Consider the following 23,641-nt stretch of genomic DNA (forward strand, 5'->3'; position numbering starts at 1 on the left):
CAATTTCTCTTATCTGGAGGAGCTTTCTGCGATCGCCACATCGCATTTGGTTTCTTATGGGGCTTGACACAGCAATTGTTGTGCCGTGTCGCAATGGTTCCGATTGATCTGCGTTTCTTCCATTTTGTTATTGCAGCAAGAGCCCTTTTAAAGACCGGGCATTTCGAGCCCCCTGTAGCGTGATGCATCTTAGAGGTTTTGGTACTATCTTTTGCCAAGTGCCCTTTGCCCCAGCATCTTATACAGAGGCCGGATTTTTCAGGTACTTTTCAGTATTTAGCAATATGCAGTAATGAATTATAGCACTTCACCACTTGCTGAGTAGCTCTCAGGGAGCACATTGTCCATCCGACTTTCACCTCACCAAATTCCAGCAGCTTGCTGGCTGCGGTCCTTGCTAGTCTTATGGTTGTTATTTGTGTATCTCCGAATGTTTGCCTCAGACGAATTGTAAGGGAGACTTGTACCAGCTGTTCATTTAGAGCTTCTCTAAACTTGATTTATATAGTGATCTTATCCTGGTTTCTGCATTAAACCTCTATTTCATGGGACGGATCTTTTTCTGTTTGTCCCAATAATTTTTCGACAAACTCCTTATAGCCTGAGCTTTTGATCGTTGGATCCTACAGTCCAAACAGCATTTCTCAATTTTAGGTTCGCCTTACAGCTTTTATTTTTATCTATATTTTATTGGTCCCCTCTTCCGGTCGCGATCTCCGCTCGGATTGTATAGTCGCCATAGTGATCCAAGGGTTAACTATCGAAGTAGTAAGGCCATGCAAGAATTGCTACGGTCCTTCGTGGGGTAACGTTCTCAGTGCTGGATTAGAGCTAGTTCTTTTATCAGTTGTGTCGGGATATTTCTCCCGCGGTATCTCCCTAGGGCATTACCGCATTCTTACTCGTGTTATCACCTGATTATTCGCATCTTACGACAGGGAAGGGACTAGTACCTGAAGTGCTATTCTAGGCCGGCGATTCCACGGCGAACGATGCTCTGAGTGTGGTGGGACCACGTGTACCTTGAGCTGCTGAATCAGTCGACAGTGATGTTCACATCCACTTTGGTCTATAATCACCATAGTTCTAGATATGTGCGAACGCGAGATGTAGGAAGATTAGTTTTTTTCACTCAACACTCGGTCGCGCTAGAGTGTGGAAAGAGAGTGCGCTAACTCTCTATAGTGTAGTGGATAAATTCACTGGAGAGCACAATCTGATGGGCTTTTACCTGTGTGTTCTGCCGGATGCGCATAGGTGAAACAACAGAAGTGGGTTTCAATCAACTTAGTGCTGAGGTTCGCTGAAAAAAGTGAACCAAGGTGAAATATGCGTGTGTATCATATGTCGAATGAGATTGCACTCTTCGGTTTACTCTTCAGTGCACTCTTCAGTGTACTCCTCAGTGTGGCAGAGTGCGAATCAGTGCTGGAAACAGGTTTTCGCACACTCGAACTGTCAAGAGTAAAAAGAGTATAAGAGAGTATAACCCACTCGCACCAAGATTTCTCTCAACTAGCGCACAATGGCCCTTTATATATTCGCCGGTAGAAGAGAAAAGCGCATGGTTTCTCTTTGGTGAGTGATGACTGTATCCTCAGTTTAGGCATGAAACTCGCGCGCGGGTTTCAGTGAAAATGCCATCACTGTCGGTCGAAACGGTGAATACAGCTGAATTTTACAAACCTAGCCCCGTCACATCACATTTTAGTTTCAATGGGACATGTACTTGCAAAGCAGAACTTCGCCGAATATAGAGATGGCAAAAAGAAAGTTTTCTGCATATAGGAAGCAAAAATAATGAAGAATTCCGGAAACGACAAGGAGGACTATTCTACGGAACCTTCTATAGAAACTCAGGACAATCCACATTGTCTGTAATAAGATGGAATATACATAGTCGCGGCAGATTGCTAAGCCTGGCATTGAGGGTTAACAAATCGATCAACTTGCAGCGATCAGAATAGTTTGGGAGTTTGACAGCATCATTCAACATAGAAATATATACCTAACCGATATGCGTAGAAAATGCATTTTCAAGTGAGATGCTCATTCGTTTTACTCTCCAATTCATACTTCTGGTTGTTCCGAAACATGCAGCATGATTTGGCAAATTACTGCTCAATCTTTTTGTCGTCACTGAAGCTTCCTGCTTTTGATTTACCTCCTGATTCAGTCTTCCTGGCTATCGACAAACGTTCCCTGAACTCTTCCATTCCGCACGTGTGCACCTACAACAATAAAGGTGCTTAGTGCTCGTCTCATCTAAAAGTCAGTTTTGGGTCGACCAAATTAGAAAATAAAAATTGAGAAAATAAATAGAAAATAAATTAATGAATGAAAAAATGGGTGAATGAGCAGAACAAATCATAAATAACAAAAAAGAATAGTTCAACAACAGCTCCAACTATTACATGTTTGCATGTTAATTCATAAAGTCAAGCATGCTATTGTAGACACCAGCTTTCAGCAACTCAGTGACAAATATTATTCAGGTGCATTATTTATATATTCACATTGAAATAGTGCTAATATATTAACATGAGTTTTCTCAACAATCTTCTAGGCATTATGCAACAAGATAACGCCGAACAAGTGATATTAGATCCTAAGCTTATCGCTAAACATTATTTGAAAACATGGTTTTTTCTTGATCTGATTTCATCGATTCCGTTAGATTACATATTTCTCATATTTAATCAGGTATGTATTACTTTTTTTATTTCAACCGTAGCAAAAATACGAGTTGCTGGTCGCATGAAACCAGATATGATTTGTTTTTGTATCATACAATGCATGCTTGTACACTTGCTCCATTGGAACAGACTAGCGATAATTATTATTATTTATATATGAATGATTGCACTCTCCCTAAAACTTTTCAAATAATTCGATCTACTAAATGCAATACAATAGCTCAAAATATAAATGATTTATTATTTCTCTATCTATAAGTATATTTTGCATAATCATTCATCAGCATTGAGTGATAATTTTCATAGCATTTTGTTCATATATCTACACTCATATTTTTTCATTTAGTGCACTTTAAATCAAGTTGTTTACTATTACCAAAAAAAAAAATTTCTAAGAAATTTTCAAAAAAATGGTTTTGAACACATTGTCTGACTGTGCCATTATTACTTAACCTATTGTAAATATCGAAGTCGATCATCCATTATTTGAAGTACTAAGGAATAGTTTATGTTGATCGTAATTGCATACATTCTTGCTAGCGGGTGGTTTGATTGATCTCGGTATCACTTGTTCCCCAATGTTTGAGTTTGTAATGTTCGTGTATTATGTTATGTAGTTATACTTATTGAGAATCAGTTAAAGTCTTCCAAAACTAGTCTCATTTTTTTCTCTTTTTCTTTCTAGATACAGAAAAATAATCAGGTACATGAATATTGTTTTCTAATTTTTATGTTTAATATTGTCAAACTAAATTCTGGTGTCGTTCATTTTGAAACAAAAATAGTGTAAAACAATAGAAATTATTCACATTTCATGATAATGCACTAAAGAATTGTGTTTGTTGAGGATAAGTTTCTATCAGACATTATCATAAATAGCCATCTTCGAATCGAATACACGCAAACGTAGTATTTTCAATTTTGTTCTAAACTATCTACAGTACAACGTAGTTCGTAGCTCAAAAATACCAATAGCTAGACATAATTGAGAAAGAGTATATTTCCATAACCGGCATAACCGATCCCTTTCGAAAGTGATGTATGAAAATCAATCCAATGCGATGATTTTAGCAATGCCGCGTGCAACTACTTTCAGGTGTTCCGAATAAAAATTAAACCCTCGAATGACGTTTAGTGAATATATGATGTGCCAAATAAAACTTTCGGGTTGCAAAATTGAATTCATTATACAACGATCCTTTTGATGTGATATCCTTCAACACATCTTCTGGAATTTTAGACAATAGCTGTAGTTTTAAGAATACACATTTATTCACAATGGTCCAAGATGTGCATTTAAGTGGAAATTAGCATTTAGAGCTCGACAGTTATTCTCTAGACAAAACTGTCTTAGACAAAGTTGTTACATATGATAGAGCGCTCATTTTTATGTTATCAAAAATAGGGTGATCAAAATTGTCGATAAAGTAAAAAAAATAACTTTCTTATCTTTATAGATAGAGGTAAACATCGTTCGACAAAATTGTAGTCCCAGTTATTTGAGACAACTTTGTAGAACAATTTTTTTTTCTATCTCTTGAAATAACCGATATAGCGCTTTTTTTCTAAGTTACGCTAGGGTCAGCATGAATAAAACTGTTTTTTTACTCTAACTTTTATATTTAAGATTCCACATGAAAACTGTCTTCGAAAGACTTTTAGAGGTTACTAATACAAATATTTTGTGATGCAGAACTTGTGAATACCTCAACTTCACTCAAAGTTATTGATATTTGTTCCCAAAAAATACGCGCTCTTCAATTGTTTGTCATTATTTTAGAAGCCATCCGTGTGTTATGAATCAGAGATATCCACAAAATTATGTTCTATTTGTTCAAAATTTGTGAATTTCTTCATTGTGTCGTGATTTGGAATCCGGATACTTTTTTTTAATCATGATTAGAATTCCGGATGCCTTTGCTTTGAATTTCAGACACATTTTGTCAGCAGCATTTCTTTGAGAGAAATTTGTTATTGATTTTTGTAAAGCTTACTATTTCATTGTAATTCACATCAAACATCGAAAATCTTTATTGTAACCTCTTCAATAAGGAATTTCATCGTTTGTTCTGTCTGGATTTAAAACCATCTTCTGAATGTGTTTTTTATTCTGGACATCATCTCGCATTTTTTTGTTTTATTTGTTTCGATTTTTTACATTTCTTTTGTGAACAGCTGGGTAAAAAAATGCAAAAAAAAATGTTATGGTTTTGGTATGAAATTGAATATGATGAAAAAGTGTCCGGATTCAAAAGTCGTCCTGTTTCAAAAGCATTATGGTTTCATTAGGTTCTATAATCAGTAAGCGATGATAGAACAATTATTTTATAACACTCTTTTTGCGGCCTGAAAGCGACGCGTACAATTCGATTTAGTATAACTTAGATTGATTATCTACGACTAAAAATCTATTATCTACTACTATCTACTATTATCTTCAAAATAGTCAAATTATTCGAGGATTGATGATATTTGACTAGGCATTAACGTTAGCTTGAAATCGTAATTTCAGATGACTTGATAAAAAACCACAGGTCTAGTTAATTTATACCAGGTGATCTACTAGCCACCTACGATAAGATTAGACAACTGGCTGTTTACTCTTCTTTGTCGTCCAAAAACGAAGCCATTACATGAGGATGCCAGAGTTACCAAATATTATAAAATTTCGGATATTTTTAATTTCTGTTTTTATAAATCGTAACATTTGGTTGATACGAATTTCATGATTTTGAATATTTTCAATTAGGCAATCTCAAAAATATGTTTCAAAATGATATAATAAGTCTTTCAAATACTCATATCTATAATATAATAATGATATCCATAACAACTCGTCAAAGATTGTCTGGAGAGTCTTTTCTCGTTGATTCGTGCAAAACAACGGCGCTCAAATCCATTGCAATTCAGGAAAAAGTTGAAAATTTTGACTCTTTCACAATACATGACCGTAGTACCGAATACTTCGTATACAGCCGATACACATGAACATATTGTTGGATTGATGGGACTTGCTATCAAAGCGGCGAGAATAATGTTCAGTTCAGAAATTGATGGACAGTGAGGCAGCATCGACATCATATCAAATTTCAGCTTTATCTAATTTTAGTGATAATGTGGAGGACATGAATATTGAATTCGATCATGAGTATACCGTCGAGGGAGCGAAAACTTTCCTCGGCAGAACAGAACAAAATTCGTTGTTCTAAATAGCTGGTTACATCATCAAAATAAGTCAGCGGGAAAGAACATGTCAGCAGTGTAACAAGGGATTGGTAGTCAGCAAAACACAACCTGGATTGTATCAACCATCTCGTACAAGAAACGCAGAGTTCACTGGCTAACGAAGGCTTCATCGAAGAAGAGGCTGGACAGAGCCAAACTGATACTTTCGCGGCACACAGGTCAGGAGTTCGTGTTTTCTGATGAGAAACATTTTGTCTTGCAACAGCCACACAATGCCCAAAATAATCGCCCCCGCCCCACATAAACATCCCTCGATTCCAGAGCCCACGAGAGAAAAAACGTGAAAATCAACTACGAGAAGGATCATTACGTCTTTCAACAGGACATACAGCAAATATCGTCCAAGCGTGGTGTCTTTGACTGATTTCTTCGATAAGACTTTGTTCCCTCCCGGGTCCCTGGACCTTAATCATCTGGACTTTTATGTACGCTGGCAAAGCATGAAGCGAACATGAAATGAGCACTATGAACCAATTTGAGAAGCTCATTTCCAAGATCTGGGACGAGATGCCGATGGACCAGGTGCGTGCCGCGTGCGATTCTTTTGAGAAATGTCTCAAGCTTGTCATACAGTACACAGGGGGATGCCATAGATTTTTAGAGAGTGTCCAATTGATTTGGACTTTTGATTGCTGCTCCGCAAATTTTCCAGTTAATTGTTGCAATGCAAAACAAAAGTGAACCAGCTAGATGTTCTGGGATTTATGGTTTGCAAATATGGAGTCAAATAGTAGGTCAAACGAGAATGGACACATCCTGGCCGACCATCTAAGTTCAGCGATATGCAACATCTACTATCCTGATGACCCTGATTCCTGATTCCTCTCTCCAATCGACACGGCATCCATTATAGACGTTTTCCTCTCGGACATGAACCTGTGTAAGCCAGTTAGCCACCTCGAACTGAGCTCAGATCATTATCGGGTTAGTTACAATTTCATACCGCTACAGAACCGGTCGCAAACAGACTATCTATCTAGACCATCACAGAGTGAACTGGATTGGTGTCAGTCGCCTTGTGGAATCACGCCTTCCTGATGCTACAGATTTGTCAACCATTGAAGCCATTGGAAATTAACTCAGTGTTTTAGAAAAAAAATCCATCCAGTACGATGGATGTTCGATTTTTTCTATACATCTCCCGCGTTGTTTGGCACAGACACACTTCAAAAAAATAGCCTTTGTCAAGGCTTGCGAGTTTTCCTATATCCTCATTGTCAGTAATGACGTTTTAGAGGAAAAGCTTCTGAATAACAGCAGCACCCTAGCCCAGCAATCTTCTGATGATTGTCATCCGACACCCTAACTAATCCGGAAAATATTTTCAAAAAAACTAGATCTCCACCCTTGCTAGATGTACCAGTTACGACGCTCACCGAAGAACGAAAACGTGCGACCTTCGAATAACTCGGTTCGAGACTAAGATCCGGTGTTCCTCCCTAGCAGTTTTCGATGAAAGTGAAAAATATTTGCGGCAGTGTGAATGTTTATACTACACTCATGACAAACCAAGCGAATGGTCCTAAAAAAATATTCTTTGAGGCTAGCGGGAGGCTAGTAGATAACGAAGAGCTGCTAAAGAAGCTGCTTGAAAGAGAACACACAGTTTTCGCCCGGGATGTTCATATTATTAGAGAAAACATGGAGAGCGCAACCTAGTACAAGTGTCTTTATTCTGTGCGCTTTACAAAGGGGTACACTAGATTGAAAAAACTAAGAGAAGTTAAGAGCATCAACCACATCATCATTCGCTGGGAAGCTTACTGCAACTAGCGAGCAGATGTGACGCAATACATGCACCGTTTGTTCCACTGGCATGGTTCACGAAACTACCATCTAAGAGATTAGCAGATGCAACAACTGTGGCAATGCTCATGCTTCAAAACCTGTCCTGCTGCCACGGACCGTAGCTACCCAAAACGAGCAGAATAGCCTCAGCTACTCCGATCCTTACATAGGAGAATTTTCCGGATTTTGCTCATAATCCAGTTCCTACCGAAATCTTAAAGGTGGACATATTCACATCCTGTAGCAAACGTTTGGATCAACTAGCAGAGTGAGCGTCGCGTTGATCGTCCGCATCAGAACCTCCACAATAACATCTCTTAGTGACAACATGAACAACATGAACAACATGACAACATAAGCAAAAGTGAGCCGAGACTTTTCCTAACGTAAAGAGAGTGACTTGGCTGAAGCAGTGTCATTAAAATTACTTTCTGAATCAATCGTTCAATGATCACACTATGAATTTAAAAATAGAGACTTAGTTTTTTCAGCGTGGTAAGCGTAATCATCAAATATTGGGTTGGGGAAAAAGAAATGTCGTATATTGTCAATATATGGCAACACTCAAACATATCTTGTGTTGTACTTATCGCATCGAAGTCATACTATACGGCTATTTAAAAACGACAATCTGTGCTACAAGTGTCGTTTTGACAGTGTTGTGATTGTCCTTTTCAGTCTCATGTTATAGCGCGTCAAAGATAGAGTCCACCAAGCAAGAAATTCGCCATTTTTTTACGTTTTTACTACCTGCGAGGTAAAACTGCAACGAAGGCGGCCGAAAAAATTCGTGTAGTTCATGGACCCGATACTGTAACGATTCGCACAGCACAGCGTTGGTTTGATCGATTTCGTTCTGGTGTAGTGGCTGTCGAAGATACACCCCGTACTGGTAGGCCAATCGTCGTGAAAACCGATAAAATCGTTGAAATCATCCAAGTAGACCGACATGTGAGCACTCGCTCGATTGGCAATGAACTGGGTATAGAACGCTTGCGACGCATTGTTGAAACGAAACGAACTCGATCCATTTTTGAAGAGGATGGTGACAGGTGATGAAAAGTAGATAACGTACGACAACCTAAAGCGAAAAAAGTCGTGGTCGAAGCGCGGTGAGCCGTCCCAAACCATCGCCACGCCCGGATTGACGGCCAGGAAGGTTTTGCTGTGTGTTTGGGGGATTGGAAGGGAATCATCCACTATGAGCTGCTCAACTATGACCAGACCCTCAACTCGGTTCTGTGAGGAGCTTGATCGTTTGAAGGCAAGTTATTATGTTTGTTTGCAATGATTGAATAACTCTCTTGCTCTTTAACTGTTCCGTTTTTTCTCAGTTGAATATATAGGGTTGGGGAAAAAGAAATGTCGTATTTCTGATCGAAATGATCAATAGGAATGGTGTTGTTTTCCACCAGGACAACGCTCGGCCTCACACATCTTTGATGGCCCGCCAGAAGTTACGGGAGTTCGGATGGTATGTCCTATTGCACCCACCGTATAGTCCGGATCTGGCACCAGGTGATTATCATCTCTTCCGGTCCATGCAAAACGCTTTGGTGATACTAAGCTTGCAAAAACTGGCTGTCTGAGTTTTTTTTTTGCAAATAAGGAGGGGGGGATAATCAAGTTGCCTTCTAAATGGCAACAAGTTTGCGAACAAAACGGCGCATATTTGACTTAAATTGGATGATTTTGAGTATGTTAAATAAAGCGTCAAATTTCGATCAGAAATACGACATTTCTTTTTCCCCAACCCTATATATTCAACTGAGAAAAAACGGAACTGTTAACACGTTCGTCGCCCAACGCGACGTTTTTGAGTTTCTTGCAGAGCCCAACTTGCGATTAAATTATTAAATGAAGATCAAGCTTAGTTTGTAGATAACTTTTACATGATCTAGCAATGTTTGTTTCCAATTGAAGACGAATTGATGACAATAACACATGCCAAAGTCATATTATAGGGGTTTTGCAAAAAATCTGCAGTACAAACCATCCGTACTATAAATTAATAAAAAGTATAGTATAAACAGTATAATATTATGGTTATGATTTTATTATTATTATATATTATATATTTATTATTTATTATTTCATTTCATATCCTATAGTTACATTTAGGTGCCTATTCTATCAAATACCTTCTAAAAATCCTACTCAATTCGAGCGAGGAAAGTGTCACTCATATCTGGGTGATGTGGCGTCGAATGTGTTAAAGAGCAAGAGAGTTATTCAATCATTGCAAACAAGCATAGTAACTTGCCTTCAAACGAGCAAGGACACATCGATAACGAATGAGAAAAAAATGATACATAAACGGAAAATATGTTCACAGAATATTACATCAAAATTTTAAATAGTGTTCATTTTGGTTTATATTAATTCTTCATCTTAGATGCGAATATGACTAAAAATCCGCCGTATACCATTACAAAATACGATTAAAACAGCATTTTTCATTGTATAATTTCAGGACTTTTCTGATTCATTTCAAATACTCCATGCTGGAAGAGCATTGCGAATACTTAGGCTAGCGAAGCTTTTATCGTTGGTAAGGTTACTTCGGCTTTCCCGTTTGGTGAGATATGTATCTCAATGGGAAGAAGTATATGTGAGTATTGCGTTGTTTTATAATAAGATTTTCTTCCAATATTGTTACACACATTGCATGTTGATTTTGTAGAAAGATGCCAAACACAATTTATTATTTGAATGCACACAAATACATCTTACCATATAGATTAAATCTTCTGCGCAACTTTTGCTATGAAAGCGTTTGGTAAGTGAACATTGAAAATCCTTTCAAGGGAAGGATTGTGCAGACAATTATACATTGTACACAACATCGTTGCAAATCACTTATTGGATTAGGAATACAGTAGCACCCCGATTATCTGCGAAATAGTCTGGCAATACAAAACCGTTAAACTATCCATCTGTGAGATCGTCTACACCAGTGGTCTGATAATGTGGAAACCATGACCAAAATCAAAGAGCATGGGCCTGCCACTCATTGACAAATTTGAGCAAGGCCTGTATATAATCCGCACCACTGATCATCCGCTAGTGAATGATCGGGGTTCTACTGTATTCGAATGTACATTTTCATAGCATTTCCAGTTAATGTAAATTATCATTAAGTTGCATTTACATTAACATTCCCACGTAAAATGTGATTTAGCTACTTAATTGTGAATACCACAATTTAGTTAAACATAAGATTTATGTATATAATAGCCTACACATTGGTGAGCTACGATTTGTGCGTTTTTATTGCGGAAGCTGTCGACTAAGTATGAAGCCGAATGGAGCTTTTCTCAAGATCAATGTGACTGGCGAAAATCTGATGGTTGCACAGAAGATACTCGCGTTGGCTTCATTTCAAGAGAGATTGAATGAATAAAACTCAATAAAACTCAATAACATAGTCGCGTCTTGCCCTAGAAAATTTAACAGACAATGCTCGTCGAGATGGAAATTGCAGTTTAATATTTTGATTTTCAGAAAAAAAATGAAACGACGTGCGAACCCGTAACTTGGAAAACCCGTTGCTGAAATTTTTCGAACCGACGAAAAAAAAATCAAATCTTCCCAGAATGTTTTCGTTAATCATGTTAACTGAAGTTTGCTCGGAGCGAACTGAAGAAAACTTCAAGATTTGTGGTGAAACAACTCGTGAGAATTGCACCACTGCTTTTTTTTTTCTCTATTATAGTGACTTTTAACACATTTCGGCTGGTTCGTCACTCTTACTTCCATTTTTGGAAGAATGTCGGGAGTGAGAATTGAGCTCGTAATCTCTGCGTGAGAAGTATGAATGTTACCACTACGCCAGATCGCCTCCACACATTCATTCACTGCTAATTCATTCAATCAATTTTAAGGAAAAGGAAAAATCATGGGGCCACCTTCACTTCATTTATCCAAAGTGGCCCCCTGTGATATCTTATTTCCTGAAGAAAACGAAAAAAAAACTTTAAGGAAACATTCAAGATACAATAAAGGAAACTTTGAAACGTTATCTTAAAAAAATGGCTTCCAGGAGTGCTTCATAAATTGGAAGAGGTGAAAATATTTGATACTTTGTATGGTACTATTTTGAAGGGGGCAAAATTAATATTGACGAATAATTTGAAATACTGAAGACATAATTGTTCCTGTTTCTGATCACACTTTGTATGTTTGGATTTTGGCAATTAAGTTGTATAACTCTATTCAATCGATCACAATGATGAGGAATGGAATGACGCGTACATATTGAATGAATGAATTGTTAAATTAAAGAGGCTTTAAACTTTTCAGTTCATTCACCTCTAATATTGTACAAAAAAAAAATCAATGGAACAAATTTTCCTCATATATTACGTTTATTAAGCTTTTCATAATAATGCTTCGACCCCCTTATCAGTTGATTTGCAGAAGCCATGGCGAAGACATTCAAGCAACTACGCTCGGTGCTTTGTTCGAACTACCAGCTCCGCCCCGCAGCTAAGAAGTTATACATCGTGAGGTACCTCGTGTCTGCCGGATATAGCCGATCCGGCGTTTCAACATGCTCTCTTTCTCCGGAGTAAAGCGAGAGCGTCGAATGGAAGCTTGGTTCCAGCCACCCGACGGTTCGACCGTAGAGTGCAGCAGAAGCTGAAAGGGGGAGACCGAGAGCAAGGAGGCCTTATAATTCCGCAACCTGGGCCCGGAGGTCGGAGCAACCGACCAAACGGTCAATATCTACCTGGCCTAAATAGACATTTTTATGTGGAAGCTTGAGTCGAGGTCGGTCGTGTTTGAGCAATATACAATAACGCAGGAAGAGCGACTGAAGGTGTTTATTAAAAACATCTTTCTGGCCAAGTGCAGCGTCGTGCTCTTAATGGATGCTGGATGACAACGACCGGCAGGGAACCGATAATTTTACGTCCCCCACCAAGGTGTTAAACGATGACGTCCAATACATCTCCCACACCAAGTTCCCGAAGAAAGTCCTTCAGTGGTTGAGGACGAGCGAGAAGGGAATTTTCAAGCCACTTGAACTGTGAGAATACAGTATGAAGTGCCGGAGATCACTCAAAAAGAGATGAACCTGCTGGAAATAATACAAAACGAAGAGCAGCTGAACACCGAGGCTACGAATGAGGTAAAGAAAATTCCAACAATCATCTTTTCTCCGGCCACGGTTAAGGTTCTGGCCAACTACCGCAAATCCCCCAGACAGGGCGTCGGAGCATTTTTGTAAAAGATCTTATAAACGTAGGATTTAAGGAAATTGTGTTCCATTGGATTATGTTGTTTCTTTTTTGCGCTATCCGAAATTAGTCTGTTTAAGGCATACGTTGACAACAAATGTTGCACTACCTGGATCTGCGTACTTGTGTACACTGTGGTTGGAACTGCAGGAAAACTCAGTGAATGAGATGATGGGTTTATCATACTTCCTATCAACTCGTTAGCTATTAATGAAGCTGAATCATGTTTGTAACATTGACATTGACATATTGACAAATTCTGCATCGCAAAATGTTTGTATTAGTAAACTCTAAAAGTCTTTCCAAGACAGCTTGTATGTATAATTTTAAATATAAAAGTTAGAGAAAAAAAACTGTTTTTTAATTGTGACCCTTACGCAACTTAGATAAAAGACGCTATATCGGCTATTTGAAGAGGTAGAAAAAAACTATGTTCAACAAAGATGTCTCAAATAACTAGCACTACAATATTGTCGAGCTATATTTACCTCTATCTATAGAGAAAAGAAAGTTAGATTATTATTTCATCGACAATTTTGGTCACCTTATTTTTGATAACATAAAAATGAGCTCTCTATCATATGTAACAACTTTGTCGAACACAGTTTTTGTCTAAAGAATAACTGTCGAGCTCTAAATTGTAATTTCCACTTAAATGCACCTCCTGAATAATTGTGCATTGACCTCAAAATAAATTTCGTCACGAAAAAAATAAATTTATAATAAAAAATACGCTTTCTACATGCAATAATGCTAGTAATTCGTTCTCTCAGAGTTTTTTCGTCTGACCCGAGCTCAAAATCTGTCCGATTTAGATCAGAACGTTTTTAGAAGAAAATGTGCTGTATTTATTGCCGTTAGAAGATACAGTATGGGTCTTGAGATTTTCAATCCTCCAGAAAAAAATTCTAACTTTGGGCTTGATACTTAATACTTTTGACAGACATACAGCTGTACTAGCGTTGTACTTCGAAAATTGTATGTCTGTCACCATGTACAGCGCTAAAACCATGCAAGCAACCCGGTACAATCGCTGTACCTGTACCGACCTGTTTTACTACTGTACATGGCTACAGCTTGTCAATTCCAACTGTGCGCAGCGCTATAGACGGGTAGTGGTGGGTAGCATGAACAAACCGAATCAAAACCCTCGGTAAATATTCGTTTCATTGATTTTCTCTTGTGTTAATAACTCAGATTGGAAACTTGGTTGTTGTGTTTGATAGTTTAGACGCTAAATGAAAACCATTTTCATTGAAATATGTATTCAAATGTGTGGTCAAATTTCTGATTGTCAGTTTGACATGCAGTACAATGTACAACCAAAGTAAATGTGTCATGCTACCGTGGTACCTGTACAACGCTGTACACGTACAACGCTAGTACAGCTGTATGTCTGTCCCTGGTAAAACATCAACATCAGCTTTTTTCGAATATCTGGTCATTGGATTATAGAGTGGATTTTTGCTTGTCATACTCCAAACATACTGGAGGGGTTGTTATGTATATCCAGGAATTAATATGTTTCAACATTCGGTTCAACGAAGTGATAGATAACAATTGGTCGAGAAAGGCATTCAGATTGGAAATTACGGACTGTTATACCACTGTCCCAGTTCTAGTGGCCAGCGTTTTGTTGAACTTTTAGATAACTGGTTAGAGCATTTTCTAAATTTTAATGCAATCAATGTCATAGCTGGTGATTTCAATATTAATTTGTTTGATGGACAAAATTCTTCCTAATTGAAGTGCCTAATGGATTATTTTGGATTAAAACAAACTGCTTGTGAAGCTACTCGATTAACCCAGTATATCAGAATATTGACTGACCACGTGTATACAAAATTTGACACGGTTAAATCATCTATCGCTGATGAACTGAAAATAACATATCACGAAACTATATTTATTAGTTTCAATAACAATGAGTTTTAAATAAATTATAGAGTCATGATGCTTTGATGATAGAGAATGCTTTGTGTGAGCTTGTTACTAGGAGTTTGGATTGCTATCCGGTATCTTGTGATTTAGAAACCAAAGCATCTTTTCTTACGGATTCTCTGCGAAACTGTACCAAAAATTAATTGAACAAAAACTTGTTGAGCCTAAAAACAAGAACTTTTGGTATTCTCTGGTGCGAACGTACTAGGGATTGATGTTTCAAAATGTTCCGTAACATTAATAGTGCGGTCGACTGGTGTTATTACACAGTTGCTCACAGTGATTATTCGAGATCGTTGAAAAAAGTCAGAACGGATCATATCCAGAGTAAGATTGATCAAAACAAAAATAATAGCTAACAGATTAAAAATTTTAAATTTTAAAAAATTTGAAAAGATTGAGGAAAGCTAAAAACAGTCGTCTGCGATCCATAACTTTCTGAACTTCAGTCATGACATCAGAAAATCTAATTGCTAATAAGTTTAACTCATATTTCGTTGACAGTGTTTTACTTATCAATGAAAGTATTGATTTGGTGAGTGAACCTGATGAAATAGTACAGCCGACGGCCAGCAGATGTTAACTGGAACTTTTTCACCCAATAACTTTTGCAGACCCTGAAATAATTAGTTTTGCTCTAGAAATGTCGGCTGGTATTGATGATGTCAATGCAAAAGTTGTTCAAGATTGCTTTCATGTCGTTGGACCTTCCCTATTGGACCTGATAAATAATTCATTATGAACTGGGCACGTGCTTAAAGTATGGAAGGAATCGTTAGTGGTTCCGAAGAGTTTCGTCCTACCAATTTGTTGCACACAATTGAAAAAATGCTAGAATTAGTTGTTGAAGGACAGCTGGTGAATTATTTGAATAATAATTCTTTGCTGGCACCAGAGCGATTGGGAATCACATTCATGTGAAACCGCTTTGAATCTAGTGATAGCTAAATGGAAAGAATATATAACAATATATAATATAGCATATATAATATAAGAATATAAAAAAAAGGTCATTTCAGTGTTCTTGGATAAGAAGCGCGCTTTTGAAACTATTTCCGGGCCTTGTTGTTACATACTCTGCGGCGCTTTGGTTTAAATGGTTCGGCATTGAAATGGTTCGAAAGTTATTTGAGTAATCGAATTCAGAGGACTGTTTTTGCTAATACTGTGTTTGAACCAATAGCTTGTTCATTCGGTGTTCCGCAAGGAAGCGTGTTAGGGCCTATTTTGTTCATAATGAACATAAATGACATGAAACGAGTCTTACGTTTTTGTGATATACATTTATTTGCTGACGATATAGTTCTGTTCATAGCAACTAAAACATTGGAATCAGCAGCACTTAAATGGGGATTTGCATTGTCTCAATATTTGGTTGAAATATAAGCAGTTAAAATTAAATGTTGGAAAAACCAAGTACATGGTATTTTCTTCGAGATATTGCAACACCGAGTGTTTTGTTCAAATAAATGCACTTGATCGCGTTAGAGAGATAAAGTATCTCGGTGTTACCATAGATGACAAACTGCTTTTTGAGTCTCACATAGATAATATCATCAAGAAAATTGCAAACAAATAGGGTATCATATGCCGTTTAAGGAATGATTTGACTATATCGAGTAAAATTCAATTATATAAATCGATTATATCGCCACACATAGACTTATGTTCATCCATTAATTTCCTTGCTAATGAAACACAAATGTTGAGGTTACAACGTTTACAAAATAAAGTAATGCGTTTGATTTTGCGTTGTAACTCTTATGCAAAACACAATTCAAAGGCTATCTATGAAGCAAACGATAGTGTTAATTCATTAATGGATTGCTGCCTCGATATTTGTGTGATCGAATTGTAAGAGGAAGTGATTTTCATCGATATATAACCGATAAATTTGTCCGCAAAAACAAATTTATATTTCCCGTGAACATCTACATAAGTTTCATATATCCCCCGGCTATATGAAACTTCTGTGTCTGAAGTGTTCGAAGTTCAATTTAACATATGTTTCATTGTCTATAAAGTCACAATCCACCGAGGAATTTTGATGCATGCTACGAGTCAATTGTATTTGCTTCTTGGAGTGCATAATCTATCGATATAATCGATCTTGTCGAACATTGATGACTTCATCCAATAGTCATCCAAAACGGTCCGTTTTGACCGCCAAGATTGGGTCGATAGAATGTCAACGATCTACCTCAAATACTGTAATCTTGCAATCGATTTATCAACCTTTTAAATGCATTCATCGAACAACTTGACGCCACTTCCAAACCAACATGTGCAAGACGTCAACCTTGACGCCACTTCCAAGCCAACATGTGCAAGACGTCAACCTGCTTGCAGCGGTGCTCGGTCCCTATTATGGATGCATTTGTTTTTAAGACAATCAACGATGAAATTAAAAATTTGATTATATATACTAGATATATGTACATTAGGTGGTTTTGATTTTTTGGTCACTCAGTTTCGTGTACTCTTGGAACATTTTTGAAGATAAAAAAATCAAAATATTGAGCGCTTTGAGGCATCCCTAAATCATGTCCGATTGAGCTGAAATTTTGCACATGTCTTTTTTAGGCCCTATAAACAAAATGTACATGGTCGGTTTTTGAAATTTGGTGATAAGTTTTTTTTCCATACATCCATTGCCACCCTAATCTACATATATTGCATAACATACATATTACATTTATCAAACAACCGCAGCGGTTATAAAAGTGTCCCATCGCTGGAGGAATCTGCATTTTTGGGCGGCCAGCTGTTGCTTGCTGTTCCTAAGGCGGCTCGCACACCGGAAAAAATAGCAAGCTGCAATACGCAATATGCAACATGCAACATATTTTGTTGTTCTTCGCATACCAGAGCCATAAACACGCCTGACATTATGCAAACAATCTACCTAATGTATGAAACCTGTCAAATTATGAGCGATAAGTTGCTCTTCAGCCGACACGTTGTGTTGCCAGCGATATGTGTTGCTCTGTAAAGGCGATAGCGATATCGTATTCAGAGTTACCATATCTACAGAATAATCTGTATTATACACATTTTTCAGACTTTTTGAAACCAAGAATCTGTAGATACAGATTACAGATTTTCCTGGTTTTCATACAGATTTACAGATTTTTCAAATTAACGATATTAGTTATGGCTTGATCTCAATATTTTTTCCCAACTCCAATTTTATTCATATAGTATTCGAATCAGTTTGAATAGAAGTCATTTTGGCATTCATATTTAGCATGTAGTACTGCTTTCCCATGTTCAAGCTAAGGCGAAAAGATGCAAAAGTCTGCGCCATCGGCTATAAACAATAAATAAATTTCGATATAACATACCCTCGTTATAACGTACCCTCGATATAACGTCACTCGATATAACGTACACTTTACCTCGATATAACGTACACATTTCCAAAGTGTAAAGGAAAATTGTTTTCAATATATGTTCTGATAGAACATTACCTGTATTGTGATGCTAAAACAAGTTTTGTACCTTCGATCAATCCCGAACTACAGCTGGTTTTGGATTCTAAATGAATCAAGCTTTAATTAACAGTACGAAGGGAAACATCATGAGAAAGGCTGGCTTCGAACAAGATTCTTCTATTTTTTCTAAACTTCTAATAAGTATTTAATAAAAAACAATGTTTTCATGTTTATGTTTAAAAAATATTTGTTATAATGCTTCTTCGTGTGATATCTTTCGCATGTATCACAATAATAATTTGTTTGGCGTCTTTTGCCTTTGATCTTTCTGTTTCAACATACAACATGCTCTTTACATAGTGCTGCAATACATGGAGTTTTCAATGCTTTCTTCAAGCATAGATGACAACTTTTGTTTATACTGAGTACAGTTATCTACCATTCATAGTAGCACCGTTTTGGTTCGTGAATAAGTTAAAATTAAATATTCATTTAGAAAAAGTGTGAACTGATACATTGTTGCTTAAATTATAATATAAGTACACTTCTCTGCTGTGGTGACTGAGAGCAGATAAACAACCGCAAAGGATTAATACAGATTTCTATACAGATTTTCTGAGAAAAAACACAGATAAAAAATTTTTTGATACTAAAAACACAGATTTTTTTATGATCGCATTGCGTCGGTGTGCGAGATGAACAAAAAATAAATGGAAAAATCCATTGGCGATAATATCGCTTATTGCATGTTGATAGTTGCTAGTTACTCATTGCTCCGGTGTGCGAGCCGCCCAAATTTGGATTTGTTGTCAACAATATCTGGCTGCTGCGCCATCATGTGGACAGTCCGCTGATTCGGTAAATTAATACAGGGTGATGAAGTAATTGTTTAATCGCTGAAAAAACAAAACCTGTATTAGGAAGTTTACGTTAGAATTATCCACACCTACAAAAGTTGATACTCGAGTATTTCTTCGTTATGTTTCAAATGACAACTCAGAGAGAATTGCAAAAAGCAACTGTTGCTATGATGCGGTTCCGCTCATAACATGCATCATTTCTAGTGTTTTGTTCCTTTGAGGCGAATGATCTGAAAAGTTTAAAGTCTCTTTGAAACAAAGAACGGAACGGTTTTCGGTTGATGATATCCCACATTCCGTTTTGCTTGCCAAGATTGGGTCGATGAAATGTCAACAATCGACTACAAATGCTGCCACCTTGCAATCGATTTATCAACCTTTTATATGCATTCATCGAACAACTTGACGCCACTTTCTTGCCAACATGTGCAAGGCGTCGACCTGCTTGCAGCGCTGCTCCAGCACTGCTCGCCTTTTGATTGTATTGGTTTGTTATGAAACATGAAACCGAAATTCATTGATTGATTTTAATAATATCATTTGAAAAAAAAGTCGATTGGATTGTGGGATGTCGTTATTTCGTTCATCGATTTTATTCTGGGCAGTGAATCGGTGCGGCATGTCCCACAAGAATATTGAAGGAACTATGTCATTTATTGACGATCATCATAATTCATCCGAATTATGCAGTAACAAAAATATTGATTTTATAGACAATAACAGCAGAAGAGACATGGTGCCGTTTACATATGAGGACTTAGAATGAAAGGGATGTAAGTGATTTGATCGATTCCTCTTCATGAACTTTCTCTTTAGTTAATAACTCAACTGCAAAAACGTTCCTATTTGAGTTTGCTATAGAATCCGATGGATGAGGTTCTGACCTATCTTCCAAATTGTCAAATACAGTTGGGAATAAGTTTGCAGTTTGCAGTTATGATCAAAAGAGAGAATCGGTGTAAAGACATCGATGATGTCACTTACACCCCTTTCATTTTGAGCCCCTCATATTATTGTACGGTGACTTAGGTAAAAAACAAAATATTTCGCGAGTAACAAAAAGTGTCATATTGAATGTTGTTCAGTGTTGCCACGATGCAATTGTGGCTTAAGAATGCATCCGTTGACTGTGGTCAGCGCCTGGTCATACAGCTTTCGGGCTCCCTTTTTTTTGGCTTTGCGGTCCTAATTGGTTTCTTAATAACTCGACACTCGAAGAAAACTTCCCGAATGCGTATACTCCGAGTTTATTTGTCACATGGTCCACCAAAAATTTGTTATTTTTTTTGGAAGCCGAATAAATGAAATATTGTCAAAACACGTTTCCGTATGCGTACTTCCATCAGATTGTGAATAATCTCCGGAAAGTAATGTTATAGTTATATAATATACTCTTGACACACGTACACAACAGAATCATTCATCCATTGCATAGAGAGCTTCTTCTTCTTCCATTTTAACTGACATTTTCCCTTCGAATAGTCCCTTGTGATACAATTGTCACTTTATTTCATACAATAGTTTCTGAATAAAACAATATAAACGGTGTCCATTTTCTTTTTCATTGAAGCTCACGAATTTGTACTAAATGATTCATAGAATTATCGTTTTTGTATTGCTTTATTAATACTTTCTTTTCCTTAACTGTTTTATAACCCCTATAGATCCTACAAAATCTGCAAAAAAAACATTCAGATCGAAGAGGAAGATCTTTTCGAAAAGAACAGGCGGGCTTTTCGAAGAGCAATCTTATTTTTAAGGTAACAATTTACGCTTGAACGCCTGGTGTTTGATAGATTTGCCAAATTCTGTTAATTTGTTAATCCATTAAAATGGAACCCAAAAACATGTTTCATATACAATTATAGAATGTCACGTATCGGGCTGTTACACTTTTGCTCTATTTTGTTTATACATTATCAATGGCTTCAAGTATAATATTATATGATTTGCGGAAAATATTTAGTTTGGCTGCGTTTGAGCAATTCACGGCTTCCTCTCTGTTAGTGTTGTCCCATGTCAATAGTATAATGTAGATTCGTTCGAAATTTGTTCTGTTTCCTACGCTGATTTTTGAATGGCGAAAACTTTCCAAATCTCAGTTACTGAAATCAATCTAAGCTTTAGGTTATCTATCTGATGCAGAATAGATAAATGAATCATGTAGTTACTGTATTAATTTAAGTAAATACTTTTTAATATATTAGAAACATCTTATTTTACTTTAGATGAAAATTTATTCACATTCATAATTCTTTTTCTTCGTCAGTCATACTACTCAACACTCCAATGCAAATAATGGCAGAGAAATGGACAGATGGACATTATTCTGTATAAATTGACGCTAAACATTCTTTCGATAATCGTTTACGCATGGGTTCCAGGATTCTACTAACGCTACATTTTCCACTTATGTTTGCATGACACTCGCATCCATAAATGTTTTTAAAATTCAATGTGAATATTTGTCCCGAAGTTCAACCAATTCAAGATAATTTTTGAACAAATTATTGGTAAAATAAACGACGATCGATGGGATGACGCTTTTATCATCAACTGTATGGTATTGGAGCGCGTATCTAGTATTCCCATAAAAGTGTCACTTAATTGAAGTGTGTTCACTGTTTGATATTTATTTGAGCACTTATGCAACACACTGTTGTTAGTACTGGGTGGAGAAGAAGCTCATTCACTAAGAAGTGTGGGTTTTGGCTTCATCAAGATGGAGAAAAGCAAAAAATTTCCTTCGTTTGGTTTAGTTAGCATCATGGAAACGGCGAGTGCGTTCGCCGTCGGGCTGTTCCGTTGAGGGTCGCATCAACGCTTCCGCTCACAACAAACTTATGAAAGACATGTTTTCTATTCATTTTCGGAAAATCGCGAAGGAAAAAAGAACAACGGAAATAACTGCAGAGAAAAAAAGTGTTATGTCACCAAAGTCTACTAGAAATATTCTTACGCGGAAAAACTTCATGAGTAAAAATGCTACACAGAAAAAAGAGCAATGTTTTCCAACATTTCCAAAAACAGTTGTATATTCAAACCCAATTTTCAAACTTTTGTCAGATTGACTACTTGAGTTTACTCAGCATTGACGTGCAACTATTATCAAACAAATTTTAGCGCTTACTTTTCACATACGAAAAAAAACAATATCAGAAATATTTATGAGATTTCGGCTGTTCTCTTTTTTGCCTTTTGTGATGCAGTCTATAGTTACTTTGTAAGAGCTGTCTGAGTATTCATGTAAATATTGACGCAGATTCTATGTCATCAATGGTTAATTTCGATTTGTCGGTATGATATGTGAATTATTGATGTTACAAAATAAAATAATTTAATAAGAGTAAGTTTTTTATTTTTTTTCTCAAAAATTAATGCTTTACTCTGCAAAAATGGTTACAAATTTAAAATTCAAAGTATTGCGCATCGCTAGCCACACCTTTTCCCATCTTTCTGTCAATTCACGGATCCTTAAATAATCGGCCGGTTTGTCGGCTAACCACGAATCGATCCAATTTTTGACTTCATCAAAATTGGAGAAGTGTTGGTCAACCTGTTGCATGTTGCATCGATCAAAAAAGGTAGTAATCGGACGGACCAATGTCTGGAGAATACGGATGGTGGTATACCTCCCATTTCAGCGTTCCCTAGTATGTTTTGACCGGTTTCCCGACATGCGGCCGAGCATTGTCGTGCCGCAAAATAACTTTATCGTGTCTTTGCTCGTATTGTGGCCGTTTTTCCTTTAGTGCACACCTCAAACGCATCAATTGTCGTCGGTAGAGGTCTTCCCGTAATGGTTTCATTTGGTTTTAGCAGCTCATAGTACACCACACCCAGCTGGTCCTACCATATAAACAGCCATACTTTTCCCAACGTTTAGGGTTTTCGTATTGGACCCACTTTTCATCACCAGTAACGATTCGATGCAAAAAACCCTTTATTTTATGCCGTTGGAGCAGTTGTTCTTCTTCTTGAATGGCGTTAACGTTCCCTATGAAACTTTTGCCGTCTCAACGTATGCATTAATTAGCGTCATTTATTAATACTTAGTTGAGATTTTGTATGCCGAATAACACGCCTTAAATATATTCTGAGGGGCAAGCTCTAGAATACGCGTGACCACAGTGCAAAGTCGAAGGAAATTTCTTTCACGAAAAATTCCCCCGGCCAGAACGGGAATCGAACCCGAACACCCGGCATGATAATGTGAGACGCTAACCCCTCGGCCACGGGTGCACCGAAGCAGTTGTTCGCAAGTGAAAAAACGGCTCTCGACGTCTCGTGGCTTCAATTCATACAGCAGCCAATGTCGTTTCTTTCGGATCATTCCCATTGCTTTTAAACTATCGGATATGGTTTGCTGAGCTACTCCAAGTGTATCTGCAAGTTTTTGTTGCGTTTGTGATGTATCTTGATCGAGTAAAGCC

General features: G+C 37.2%; 1 protein-coding gene across 7 annotated transcripts in view; it reads left to right on the forward strand.

The window, feature by feature from the left end:
* The window catches only part of LOC129779470 (uncharacterized), a 167,036-nt gene that overhangs the window by 78,338 nt on the left and 65,057 nt on the right, over nucleotides 1-23,641 (forward strand). For 4 of the 7 annotated variants that reach the window (XM_055786949.1, XM_055786954.1, XM_055786950.1 and 1 more), the window contains 4 exons: nucleotides 2,567-2,703; nucleotides 3,382-3,399; nucleotides 10,204-10,341; nucleotides 20,873-20,968. In XM_055786949.1, coding sequence (XP_055642924.1) covers nucleotides 2,567-2,703; nucleotides 3,382-3,399; nucleotides 10,204-10,341; nucleotides 20,873-20,968 — 389 coding nt within the window. The remainder of the gene's footprint in view (nucleotides 1-2,566; nucleotides 2,704-3,381; nucleotides 3,400-10,203; nucleotides 10,342-20,872; nucleotides 20,969-23,641) is intronic. The other 3 variants (XM_055786955.1, XM_055786953.1, XM_055786956.1) reach the window with 3 other exon arrangements.

The sequence above is a fragment of the Toxorhynchites rutilus genome, chromosome 3, assembly GCF_029784135.1.
Source record: "Toxorhynchites rutilus septentrionalis strain SRP chromosome 3, ASM2978413v1, whole genome shotgun sequence".
In the NCBI taxonomy this organism is placed as follows: Eukaryota; Metazoa; Arthropoda; class Insecta; order Diptera; family Culicidae; genus Toxorhynchites; species Toxorhynchites rutilus.